The sequence below is a fragment of the Prionailurus viverrinus genome, chromosome A2 (assembly GCF_022837055.1).
Source record: "Prionailurus viverrinus isolate Anna chromosome A2, UM_Priviv_1.0, whole genome shotgun sequence".
In the NCBI taxonomy this organism is placed as follows: Eukaryota; Metazoa; Chordata; class Mammalia; order Carnivora; family Felidae; genus Prionailurus; species Prionailurus viverrinus.
The window spans coordinates 155,461,805-155,475,706 of NC_062562.1; the positions used below are offsets into that span (position 1 = coordinate 155,461,805).

Sequence of the window (13,902 nt, forward strand, 5' to 3'; positions counted from 1 at the left end):
TGCCGGTGGGATTATAAAACGGCATAGCCACTTCGAAAAATAGTTTGGCAGTTATAAATGTTAAATATAGTCACCATGTGACCCGACAATTCCACACCTAGGAATACACCTGAGAGACCTGAAAACATACATCCACACAAAACTTGTATGCAAATCTCATAGCCTCATTTTTCACAAGAGCCAACACGGGTAGAGCCCAATGTCCATCAGCTGAAGAATAAACAAGATGCAGTGGATGTGCACAATCCAGTTTTAAAAAATGCAGTGAAGAACTGACACATGAAAAAACAAAAATGAGTCTTTGTCTCAATTTTACCTGCAAGATTTTAATTTATGGAGGTTACAGAGTGATGACACAGAAAAGTTAATGCCATTGAAAGAAGATGTTTATTACTTACCATTCTTGAGCAGAGGGCGCACCATATCACGCAAGACCACGTAGGGAAGCTCCAGTGTGGGTCTGGGGACAGGAGGAGTAGGAGAAAACAGGAGCCAGAGCTTTTATTGCGTTTTCTGCAGGAAAGGCAAGGCAGGACAGGGTAAATCATTTAGGACTGGCTTGTCTGAATAATTCTGATAGGCTTTGGGAAATAGGGGCTGTCCCTAGCTATCTGGTACCTGGCTCTGGGGTGATTTAGGGTAAAGGAAATAATGGCTTGGTGTGTAAGTGGTGGATAAAGTAGATGGTTGGTTCAGGCTGTGGGTTCTGGACTGGCTCATTTGCATATGAAAAGTGTGCTCCCGGGTGAGCCCTTTGCTCTCTCTGGGAGAGGCAGTCTCTGCCCGGTCATAGAGACCACAAACATCAGAGCATCGAGAAGACAGAAAATAAAGGGTGCTTGGGTGGCTCAGTTGGTTAAGTGTCCAATTCTTGATTTGGGGTCAGGTCATGATCCCGTGGTTTATAGGATTGAGCCCCATATTGAACTTGACGCTGTGCGTGGAGCCTGCTTGAGTCAGTCTCTCTCTGTCTCTCTCTCTCTCTCTCTCTCTCTCTCTCTCTCTCTCTCTCCTAAAAAAAAAAAAAATCCTTAAGGCTGTGATCCTGGCTGGGGGGTGGTGCAGGGTGCTGTTGGCACTGACAATGTGTGAAGATTATGGCACACTCAGGGACTCATGGTCTAGGAAAAGAGCTGCTTAATGATGAAGAATCATGGTTGCTCAAAAATGTTCCAAGCAGCCTATTATACAAAGACCATGGGGAAGGCTATATGGTAGTAGGTTTTTACCGACTGGGTGGGGAAAACAAGCTGTATTAAATTGGGCTGCGCAGGGGCGCCTGGGTGGCTCAGTCGGTTAAGGGTCCGACTTCGGCTCAGGTCACGATCTCGCGGTATGTGAGTTCGAGCCGCGCGTCGGGCTCTGTGCTGACTGCTCAGAGCCTGGAGCTTGTTTCAGATTCTGTGTCTCCCTCTCTCTCTGACCCTCCCCCGTTCATGCTCTGTCTCTCTCTGTCTCAAAAATAAATAAACGTTAAAAAAAAAAAATTAAATTGGGCTGCGCACAGGACATCCCAGTGAGCTCCAGGCAATTTAAGATTAAAAACTGAGTAACAAAATGGGGCTAGACATAAATACTTGGTAGTCAACTGTAGGTTTCCGAGAAATATGAAAAAGTAAGCTTTCTCTAGGAAGTGAAAATGGAACATTTGCTAGGTTCTACCTTCCACTCGCCTGGCACTGCATTAGGGGATTTTTCCAAATGATCAGAAGGTAATTCTGACTTTCCAGAGTTCTGTAGACTGATAAAGACAAGGCTGAAAAACAGAATATGAACAAGAGCCTCCGGACCACAGAAGATGAAACAGTTTTGTCCAGAGAGTTTTCTTGAGATCGAGGATTAGGAGAAAGAGGTGAAATCCAAGCGGAGAGAGAAGCGGAGCTCAAAGAAAAGGAGACGGCCAATGGCTTCAAAAGTAAAGGACCGCACTGACAGATTCAATCAGAAACCAATAGCTGGGGGAATAGTTCCGATACGAATTTAAGATTGGAAGCCCAAAAAGCTAAAAGAGAGAGACGGAAGTTGTCCTCAAATATACCAAGAGAATAAAAGACTTCGGAAGGAAGAAATGTTGCTTTGGAGGGAAGAAATAATCAAGAAGGGAGAAGGAGTTTCCTAATAATTCCAGCTCTCCAACAATGGAACGGCCTCCCCAGGGAGGGTGCACTCTGCTGCTGGAAGAGAACATTCCCGAGTGCAGGTCCCTAATAGCTGTTTGGAGATAACAACTCGAAGCTGTCACACTGGGGAGGAGACGGAATGTGCTTTAGGTCTTACCTCCATAATTCAAAGCTGCCCAGGTCAGAGAGGGAACAGTTGTTGGGGGGAAGACGAGGGAGAGAGAGAAGTTTGCATGGGGAGTCCATCCATTTGGATTTGGATTTGGACTCACTACTCATGGCAGAAGGGATGGTTATGGCGGGGTGTGGAATGCATGGTTGAGAATCTCAACTGACAGGGCTGCAGAGTTTAAAGACTGGAAACGAGAGGTGGAGGGAAGCTATTCAAAGGCACAGGGATTTACAGTGAAGCTAAGGCATCACGTCCTCTGGGAGACAGAACAGTCCAAGGAGAGAAACTCCAGAGAATCTCCATCTTTCCGTCAAACAGGCTGGGTGGCCCATCAGCGGGGGTAGGAGGCTGTGGGCAGGGGCAGGTGGTAGAACGGGAACTCAAAATAACTAGCCGGGAGGGTTTGAAAACACATAAAAAGTAAAATGAAATAAAAATCATATGGCACCTTCTGGGGTTGAAAATTATAGTCGGCAGGGTCTCTGGGACTTTGTCTCCCCCTGCTGAGTCAAGAGGAATGAGCGACCTGAGATGGGGAAAAGAACGTGACCGTGAAAGGCTGGCTTCTGTTGGTGTGGGCAGAGGGAGGAAAACATAAATGTTGATACGAAAATCTCCTTGTAGATCAGAACCACCACAGTCCCGTAGCACTAAATGAGCTGGGAAGACGTGACATGGCTGTGCGAGAGCCAAATGGGAGACGGATGTGGGAAGGGGGACCGCTCTGGGTCATTCCTGTGTGCCACCCTTGTGAGTCTTTTCTCGACAAGATTCTTGGGGCGCCTGGGTGTCTCAGCCGGTTGAGCGTGTGACTTCAGCTCAGCTCATGATCTTGTGGTCTGTGAGTTCGAGCCCTGTGTTGGGCTCTGTGCTGACAGCTGCCTGGAGCCTGCTTCAGATTCTGTGTCTCCTCCTCTATCTGCCCCTCCCCTGCTCATGCTCGCTCTCGCTCTCTCTCAAAAATAAACAACATTGGGGCGCCCGGGTGGCTCAGTCGGTTAAGCGTCCGACTTCAGCTCAGGTCACGATCTCGCGGTCCGTGAGTTCGAGCCCTGCGTCGGGCTCTGTGCTGATAGCTCAGAGCCTGGAGCCTGTTTCAGATTCTGTGTCTCCCCCTCTCTCTGACCCTCCCCCGTTCATGCTCTGTCTCTGTCTCAAAATAAATAAACGTTAAAAATTTTTTTTAATAAAATAAAATAAAATAAACGTTAAAAAAAATAAACAAACATTAAAAAAAAATTTTTTTTTTAAGATTCTTAACTAACCCGTCCCTTTGTCCAGAGGCTGTTTCAGTAGCCTAAGTGATTGCAGGGGTGAGAGGTGTAAGGGTGGGGTGGGGTAGCTTGGGTCTTGATTTAACTTAATTAGGAAACTTTCTTTCCGTCTTGACACGGGTTTATTTCTCAAAAGTTCTGCTAAACGACAAATCTGGGTGACAATGCCACACTTACGTTCCTCCAAGAACTTGTCTATAGAATCACCTTTTACATGGGGGCGCCTGGGTGGCTCAGCCCGACCCTTGGTTTCAGCTCAGGTCATGATCTCAGGGTCGTGGGTTTGAGCCCCGCACCGGGCTCTACACTGACAGCGCGGAGCCTGCTGGAGATGCCCTTCCTCTCTCTCTCTCTCCAAAAAAAAAAAATCATCTTTTTCATGAACACAACTGGTGGTGCAATGATGAAACCTATTTCACGACTACAGGGGCCTCTGGGGCAGGGTCTCTGCAGACTCTTCTTTCCTGACGGCTGCTTCACGCCCGCCCCAGCCCCACCCTCCTGGCTCGTTATTTTATAACCCCATTAACATATTCGTCCCCTGAAACAAAGGCAACTCATGTATGCTATTCATTAGGTGGTAATTTTAATGGAAACCAACTGCATTACTGTTGGGTTTCTGAAACTTTTCTATGGTGAGGCTAGGACAATGAACGAAAACGCTAAATAAATAAGAGACTGCACATACACACACACGCAGAAACTCGGACTACGGTCGCCTGATGTCCCTCTTTAGAGCGTGATGATAACTATTAAACAAGGTGAAGGCCTTTGAAGTCCTTAGATGAAAGGTTTCACGTAAATACGATTATCCCATTAAAAGCCACGGCATTCTGGTCAAACGGGGCAGCCTGTTTGTCAGCACCTCACTGTGACAGAGGGGATTCAAAACAGTGTCAAATGATTTTGCTACTTCTTGAATTTCTGGAGGGGCAAAAAAGACAAAAGACAAAAAGTTACTTCTTTAACAGGAGGGCATAGCAGGCACTAGAAAGCGGACTACTGGCATCTTAGGGGCCAGCGCCTTGTTCTAGGTTAATTAAGCAGTCATTAGGAAGAAAGGTAAGAAGCAGGGATCTTGGTCAAGAGGCAAGAGGCAGACCTGGCTAAGGTGAGTGGGTGAAACCCGTGCATCCAGCGGCCCAGGAAGAGGGAAGAAATTACTATGCAAGAGTCTGTCAGGGTGCAGAATCCCCCTGAGCCTGAGAAAAGAGCTGAGGAAAAGAGGGAAGAGGTGTTCTTTAGGAAGGGAAAGGGGGGGGCAGAAGGCACCTGCAGAGGGAAGCCGTGGGCTGGAGCAAGGATGACAGCCCGAGGGGTCTGGGCGCAGTGCCGCGCAGCAGGTGTAGGGCCGGAGGCAGCCGTGATGCAAGGGTTGCTCACGCCCCGGGACCCCGGCCCTCGGAAAAGATGGGAGCAGTTACACGATGTAAACACCTTGTAGCCTAGGATAAGATTCACTGGGAGGGGGCTGCATGGCATAATGGGAAGGGCACCAGAGTTAAGTCAAAAGGCCTGGGTTTTTATTTAGTTCTGTTTCTGTCACTTACTGACTACGTGACCCTGGGCAAACCCCTGAATGTCTCCGAGCCTCAGCTCTCGATCTAAGGAACAGAACCACACGTCCTGCCTGCCTCGCAGCAATGCAGTGGGCATAAAAGGGCGTAGTGAATAACGGGCAGGCACTTTTTAAAGATGTACAGGCATAGGAACTATTATGTCAGGATGATGGGAAGACCACACCCCTGGATGCTCAGGTACGGAATTTTTCAATTATTAGACTTAAGATATATAGGGGTGCCTGGGTGGCTCAGTTGGTTAAGCATCAGACTTCAGCTCAGGTCATGATCTCACACTTTGTGGGTTCAAGCTCCACATCGGGCTCTGTGCTGACAGCTCGGAGCCTGGAGCCTGCTTCAGATACTGTGTCTCCCTCTCTCTCTGCCCTTCCCCTGCTCATGCTCTGTCTCTCTCTCTCAAAAAAAGTAAACATTAAGAAAAAGATATATGTACATATGTACACGTGTGTATGGTTATATGCAACATGTATACTTATTATTACATGTTGTTCCCTATAATAACCTATGACACACACATATATAACCACGAACCTATGTTCACATATGTAAACATCATTATCTCATAGTCTGACTTATTCAGATACATGCTGAAACAGACTTGGTCACCAGAAATGATCAGGGCACTTAAGGAAAAGCAAAAGGAAGGTGACCCGGAATCTAAAAGTGCAAGAGGCCACACGGGAAGGTAAACGGGCTTCCTGGATTAAATGGCTGCTGCATCCTCGGACATGAAGCTGACTCTTTGATGCTCACGATTTAATTGAGGAAATGACAACCAGAAACAACCAGAGAACAAAATTGAGCAGTAAAATCAATCGGCCTGGGGCAGACTGTGTGGCCTACGAATAACAGCTCTGGGAGTTTGAAGAAGAAAAAGAGCACTCGGAGTGGGGTTGTCAGGAAAGGCTCCTCGGAGGCAGGGCGCCAGGGGCTGAGCGGGAGGAACAGCACTGGAACAGCAGTGTAAGGAGCGGGACAGTCCAGGCCAAACCACACAGCAGGAACAGAGACAGCAGCTCGAACAACATGAGATCTGCGCTGCAGCAAGAAGTTCACTGTGCCTGTTGCCTCGGCCCTGACAGGTCTCCCAAAGAGCCTGAGGAGAGGATAACGTGCCGTGCGCCAGCGGCCTCAGCACCTGGCCGCCTCCTGCAAGAGGTGGACTGTTTCTAAGGCAAAGGGAAGGGCCATTTGCAGGGTCAGGGACCACACTCCGCTCTGCCCACCCTCCACTCTCTCATCTTCCTTCCACCTTTTCCAACATGATCACCATTTACTTAGCACCAACCATTAGGCGTTGGAGAAAAAGAGCAACAATCTCACTGGGGAGTTAGATGTCAAAATAGCTAAGAGAGAAACAGCTAAGCACCAAGTAAGTACTTCTGCTATTCCTAGACAGGGAAAGGGTGACGGTGGATGCTAGGGAGGCTGGCTGAGAAAGGCTGCTGGGACTAGCTGCTGCTGGCCAAGCCTTGAAGGGAAGTTCAGGTTCACAAGGCGGAGAGTTAAAAAGGGGTATTACAGACAAGAGGGTACGAACAACAACAGAAACGCTCATAACACGGCTGAACTATACGCTTAAAATGGTTAAGATAGTAAATGTTAGGTTATGCGTATTTTTTTTGTATTTTTTTTTTTACATTTATTTTTAAGAAACAGAGTGAGACAAAGCGTGAACGGGGGAGGGGCAGAGAGAGTAGGAGACACAGAATCCGAAGCAGGCTCCAGGCTCTGAGCAAGCGGTCAGCACAGAGCCTGATGCGGGGCTCGAACCCACGAACTGTGAGATCATGACCTGAGCCTAAGTCAGATGCTCAGCCGACTGAGCCACTGAGCTCAACCGACTGAGGCGCCCCAGGTTATGCATATTTTAATCACAGTTTTTTAAAAACTTAAAACAATTAAAAACAGGTGATTCCTAAAAAAAAAAAAAAAAAAAAAAGACAATAAGGTATGAAAACACACTGCCATCTGTAGCAAGGGACAAAGCCAACCATCTGACTCTGTAGAAGATTCACACAGAGTGGCAAAGGGAGATTCGGTAAAGAAACAGCTAGAAACTGGACTGTGGAAAACTTCATGCCAGATGGCACTTGATTCTCTACACCAAGGTTTCTAACTTTGTGGTCCAAGGATGGGCTTCAAGTTTTGGCCCATGAACACCCTGTAACAAATCTTCAATGTTCATTCATATGTGCGTTTTGATCTAGACAGAGGGTAATGGTTTTCAGATTCTCAAAAGGGCTTATGATTTAGAAACCTTGGGGTGCCTGGGTGAGTCCGTCAGTTAAGCATCTGACTCGATTTCAGCTCAGGTCAGGATCTCAGAGTTTGTGAGTTCAAGCCCCGCGTTGGGCTCTTCTGCACTGACAGCATGGAAGCATCTTGGGATTCTCTCTCCCACTCTCCCTGCCCTCCCCTGCTTCAGTTCTCTCTCACACACAGTAAATAAATAAACCTTTAAAAAGAAAAAAGAAAAAAAGGAAACCTTGAAAACCATTCACATAGGCAATTGGCAGAACGGTGTGGTTGGGACGGGACAGGGAGTTGAAGTTAAAGAAGTTGAGTGCATTTCCCTGGAGACTTGCTCTTAACTATACGCCAGATAGTAGGTAACAAACCGATGACACACCCGTCTTTAGTGGTTTCTTATTCACTAAGTGCTTAACAGAGCTATTGGTAGGTAAGAACAGCTCATCAGGGAAAGTTGCTGACACTTATAGAAAAGAAACTAACAGAGACTAAACAGAGAAGAGAACCCAGTAAAGGGGATAGGAGGTCAGATGACTCAATACATTAAAATGCTACAGAAGCCAGAGAAAAAATGGCCAGGGGAAGATGAAGTGATTACCAATGTCAAGTACAAGAGAGGAAATAAGAAAGATAAGAAATGAGGAAAAGAGATCTCCATATTTAATGATCTTCAGATGTACGGTGTCTGTAGGTGATGAAATAAGAGGCTGGAGGGTAAGGATATGGTGTCTAAACTGGGACATTTGGGGACAGCTGGGTGGCTCAGTCGGTTAAGCGTCCAACTTTGGCTCAGGTCATGATCTCACGGTTCATGAGCTTGAGCCCCTCATCGGGCTCTGTGCTGACAGCTCAGAGCCTGGAGCCTGCTTGGGATTCTGTGTCTCCCTCTCTGTCCCTTCCCCGCTTGCTCTGTCTCTGTCAAAAATAAATAAATGTTAAAAAAAAAAAAATTAAACTGGGGCACTTGTAGAGAAGGGAGGTACTGTTGATAATTATATCAGAACAACAAGAATCAGAACAACAACAGCAGCCAGAAAGGCAGCAGATAACCATCCATTAACTCAAAGGGTTTGACTGTGAAAAGAAAAATAGGATAGGAATCAGTAGAACTAGTAGGGATAAGAAAAGGCTTTATCAGTTATTTATCTAGGAGGCAGAGAGGACTTCTGGAGGTTTTTGTTTTGTTTTCTTTAGAGTGAGAGAGAGGGAGCGGGGGACAGGGGCAGCGGGAGACAGAATCTTCAACAGGCTCCGTGTTCAGCGGGGAGCCCCACGTGCGGCTCTATCCCACAACCCTGGGATCATGACCTGAGCCAAAACCAAGAGCCGGATGTTCAACTGACTGAGCCACAGGCATCCCTGGGGCTTCTGGAGGTTTTTAAGGAGAAAGGAAGGAGGAAGCAGATGAGAGCACACTGCAGCCTCCATCCCAGAGTTCATGATGCACACAGAGGGCAGGCACTCAGGCATTTCCTGCATGAACATTTATTGAGCAACTCTGGTCTTCCAGGAAGCAGGAAGGAACAGAATGAGCAGGAGCGGGGAGGAGAGTTTCTTTCTTTTGAAACTACACAGGAGAGAAGAAAACACAGTATGACTAGGAAGGGCAGGCCAGAATAACCTTCCTCAACCTCGTGAGCATCCGAGACGTAGCTGCCAGAGAAGCTGTCATTTCCAAATGAGCTTTCCCTATGGTCAAGGGAAAGGAAATTAATAAGAAAGTGAAGCTAGCAGTTCTTTCAAGCTGATTCCTATGTAGGTGGCCAGAACTAGAATATGGAAATCTATCTATCATGCAATATATCCTTTCGTTCAGAGCCGAGCACTTATCTATTTATAATTCCATTATACGTACAGCTTGGGGGCTACAGCTACAGAGAGGTCAGGGGAACACTCACCCAGCTGAGTTTCAACAGGGTAAGAAAATAATGTTGGTGTCAGGATACAAAGATGCTACCATACTGATAATGCGGACAGAGAGGAAACTCACAGCCAAATGTCAGAAGGAGGTTAAATCATAAAAATGGCATCCGTCTACGGACAACTCTTAAATTACAATCAGGCAACTCATCCAAACTTAGTATAGTCTCACACAAAGGGGAAGGGAAAGTGTCCACAGAACGTAACAGAAATGGGGCCATTTCTGGGGCTAGCTGAACACTCTGGCAACACTGTAGGGTCAGTAAATGGTCAACAGCAGGAAATCATAAGGCACGAATCACGTTCTAGAACAAGAAACTCAGAGTATATATTTAAATAACCAGATGGACAGATATTTACTACAAAAGTCAGTTTATTTTCCCTTCCTGTGTTTCATATTTTCCCTTTTTTGTCAGTAATGAGCAATTAACTGATTGGAAATCTGCTTGATTAAATAACATTAATAAGTCCATAAACACATCACACTTTACAGTATAAAGTAAGAAGCTGAAAAATATTCCCTATCCCAATGTGAATTAGGCAGCCCTCAAAATTGCACATTTTCCCCCTAGTTTGTGTCCATAATTTAAAAAATATATATATACAGAATGACTTTAACATATCGGTAATTAGTATAGAATTCACAGCCTTGAAGACATACACACTACAAACTTCTAAAGAATAGATGCCTAGTCCTCAGGCCCTAGTAACCCATTAATATGATTCAAGGTCACATACCTAACACTTACTAGGACAAAAGGTTTTTCCTCTAATTCTAGTCTTCTGCTGAGGTAACTCAAGGAACCCGGTCGTGAGAGAGATCAATTCTCTGAAAACAGGGCTAAGGAGATTAGCTTCCTAGTGGATCCTAACGTTCCCAGACAGCAAATCTGGGGTGGAGTACTTCAGTTGTGAGCTACACCTTGGAATGTTCACAACAACTGATGATGTACCTTATGGTCCTTGAAAGGAAGACTGAATACTTCCAGGAATCGAAGTAAATTTTGAATGAAGACAGAAGAGAATGAGCTGACAATAATTTGAAGATATTTCTGCATCCAGAGCTGAATAACTTTAGATCAGATACAGAGTGACCGAGCCAGTCACCATGTAGTGTGATTTTCCCACCACAGTTTAACAAAGGGATTCTTTGTCCAAGGCAGCCTTACACTTGATCCAGCTTGAGCACTTGACCAGGATTTGATGCTTCAAAGATGAGCCGCTCTCTGCAAACTCATTATCAAGCAAAATCCAATGATCCTTTCCTATTCATGGAGCCCGTCACTGATACGAACCATGTGCAACTGTCTCATGGTCACTCAACTTTCCGGGCTGGAGAATCCAGTCCAGGTCCAATACAGTACTTAAGGTGAAAAGGATAAATCTCAACAGGCCAAGTAAAGACGCTGGCAAATTCATAGGCCACTCAGTACGTTTATGGAACGACAGCAATAAAATCATCCACGATAATTTGTGTAGTGCAGAAAAACAGCCCAGCCTTCACCAATCGTCAGCGTCACAAGGTGAAAGAAGCTTGCCGATCTGAGGTTTCGTTGGAGCTCTTAAGACAACGCCCAAATAGGGTGAATTAAAAGAGAGAAGAGTCCTGATGCGTCTCCCAGTGTTCTTTTCTCCTGCAGGCACCACTCACTCACTCAGTGAGTGAGCCTGTCGTCTTTGCATAAGATGGCGTATTTCCCTCACTATTAATGGTGAGATAAATAGAATCGTACAACTTGTCTGTGAAGAGAAAAAAGCATTAAATATGCAGTGACAATTTAACGAATTCTGTTAGAGTACCATGTTTTGAACGTAATAATGAATTTGGACAATTACATTCATTATGACTTTGTGCAAAGATAACTTGATCTTTAACGAATTAAAAAAATGATTCCAAAAATCACAGTTAATATATTTTTTTTAATTTAATGTTACACAGTCTCCAGAAAAAGAACTAATGTACACAAATTAAATGATTTGCCATAGGCAGAGCAGAAAATTGATACTAGAGCTCACTTTCTTCTTATTTTTTTAATTTTTTTTAAGTAAGTAATCTCTGAACCCAATGTGGGGCTTGAACTCATGACCCCAAGGTCAAGAGTCGCATGATCTACTGACAGAGCCAGCCAGGCGCCCCTGGAGCTCACTTTAAAACGTGTTTCTTATAATGGATCCAGTTTTCTTTCTAGTACAATTTCTTGTGTGATCACACAGCAGGTTCATAAGGAGATATCTCCCTCTATTTAGCACAGATGTCAGAAGTGGAACACAGGGCCATACAGTCCAGTCTTCAGAAGCTAGAAGGCAGTTAGGCAGGAGAAGCGTCCTTTGTGACAGCAGAGTACGCAGCCTTGAGGCAGCTCCAGAGAACTCCAGGCTCCTCGGACGAGGCTGGAGGGCTGTGCCTGGACCTGGGGCGATTGAGGTTGTCTCCAATCAGGATGCACTAGATTTAGGAGTGGGATATTAAATGCATCCCCTCCTGGATGAAGCTGTCACCAGACTCTCTCAGGGAGACCTGTCTCGAGCACCATCTCACCAATAATGTAAGAGGTCAGGTCACGTGCTTATTCAACAGACAGCAACATTTTAAAACGGTAAGGCCTTATTCTGAATTGGCTATTTCCCAGAAAGTACACAATTCCAGCCAAGAATGTTCAAGGCACGACAAATATTTTCTCAAGAGATTCTCATCGTTTTAGAACCGACACACCACGGTATTAATTACAGCAATGCTTCTTTTTGAGCCTGATGTTGCTTGGGGTACACTGTAATTTCCTTCAGAATTCCAAATTATATTTAGCAGATAGAGAGTACCCGGGAAGAATACACCGGTTAACAGTTGGTGATACTTTCAGTAAGTCTCTCACCATTTTTTTTTTTTTTTTGGAATTATACATGACAATACTCATTAGGCTTAGATCAAGGGCAAACTAAAGACCCATTCCCACCTTGAAAGAATGTATCTCACAGACTCATAAAATGTTACTTTTCACCACAGGGTCATTAAAACCCATCAGCAATTTTGCCAGTTTAAGAAGAGATTTAAGTAAATGCTTTGAACTAAATTAGTAAGAAAAACTACAAGTTAAAAAAAAAAAAAAAAAAAGGCACACGCTCACTTACCATGAGAATGAAAAAGTAGAACACCCACATCCATCCCAGGTTGTCCTGGATCAAAGACACTAAATACTACAAGGGAGAAAAAGAAATTACGACATAATCCTTTATAAATTAATCACACGAAGTAGCTGAAAGGTGGATTAAACACAGCTCTTCCAGAAAGTGAGTTAGGATTTGTAGAATGGTTTTCAGTTTCCAAAGCTTTCACGTGTGTGTTCCTACTTAAAGATACCTGGCCTTCATCTTGTAAGCTGGCAGAGTCCAAATACAAAAACTGCAGAGCAGATGACAGGACTTCAGGTTTATTTTTATTCACTTTGCTACTAAGAGAGGAAAATTAACATCCTCAAGCCATTTCCGTTTAATCATTCTTTCTTCCAGTGAAAGGTACTGTAACTGAAGCTTTCAAAAACAGTTGGTCTTCCAAGCGTACTGTTCATTTTCGATTGTGTTATTTAAGCAGAGGATTTCTGTACAGTTTTAACATTCTACAGCATGTTCTTTGACTTTGTTTCAATTGCCGAAAAGGATCCATTAGCGTTTAACCCACCTTCTTTTTCAATTCTGATAAAATATATGTAACATAAAGTTAGCCATTTTACCCATCATTAAGTGTATGATTCAAGGGCACTGAGTACATTCACAATGTTGGACAACCATCACCACTATCTATTCCCCAAAATTTTCATCGCCCGAAACAGAAAGGCTGCACCCATTAAGCAGTAACTCCCCACCACCCCTTCTCCCCAGTCCCTGGTAACCTCTAATCTACTTTCTATCTCTAAGAATTTGCCTGTCCTAGATATTTCATGTTAGGTGGAATTACACAATATTTGTCCTTTTGTGTCTGGCTTATTCCACTGAGCATACCGTCTTCAAGGTTGCAGCATGTGTCAGAACACCATCCCCTTTTATGGCTGAATAATATTCTCCGGTGTGGACACACCACATTTTATTTATCTAGTCATCAGCTGATCAACATTTGGATTGTTTCCACCTTTTGGCTATTATGAATAATGCTGCAATGAACACTGGTATACAAACATGTGAGTCCTGTTTTCAGTTCTTTAAGGTATATTCCTAGGAGCGGAACTGCTGGGTCACATGGTAATTCCATGCTTCACTATTTGAGGGACCATTAAAGCATCTTCCAGAGTGGCTGCACCATTCTACATTCCCACCAGCGATGTCAAAGAGTCCCAGCTTCTCCACATCCTCATAGGTACTTGTTATTTTCTGTTGTTGTTGTCCTTGTTTTGAATTACAGCCATCCTGAAAGGTGTCAAGTGGCATCTCACTGTGTTTTTTATTTGCATTTCCCTAATAACGAAGGATCTTGAGAATCTTCACAAATGTTTATTGGCCATTTGTACACATTTGTCATAAAGATTTGTCACTATGATTTTTTTTTTTTTAACCTTTATTTTTTTTGAGACAGAGAGAGAGCATGAATGGGGGAG

General features: G+C 44.5%; 1 protein-coding gene across 5 annotated transcripts in view; it reads right to left on the reverse strand.

The window, feature by feature from the left end:
• Positions 1-405: 405 nt before the first annotated feature.
• SLC37A3 (solute carrier family 37 member 3) overlaps positions 406-13,902 on the reverse strand; it is a 58,717-nt gene continuing 45,220 nt past the window's right edge. For 3 of the 5 annotated variants that reach the window (XM_047834108.1, XM_047834114.1, XM_047834115.1), the window contains exons 14-15: positions 12,446-12,511; positions 9,675-11,765 (exon numbers count right to left, since the gene is read on the reverse strand). In XM_047834108.1, the coding sequence (XP_047690064.1) occupies positions 11,628-11,765; positions 12,446-12,511 (204 nt within the window). In that variant the 3' untranslated portion in view covers positions 9,675-11,627. Of the gene's footprint in view, positions 514-9,674; positions 11,766-12,445; positions 12,512-13,902 lie in introns of those variants that run through there. The other 2 variants (XM_047834116.1, XM_047834117.1) reach the window with 2 other exon arrangements.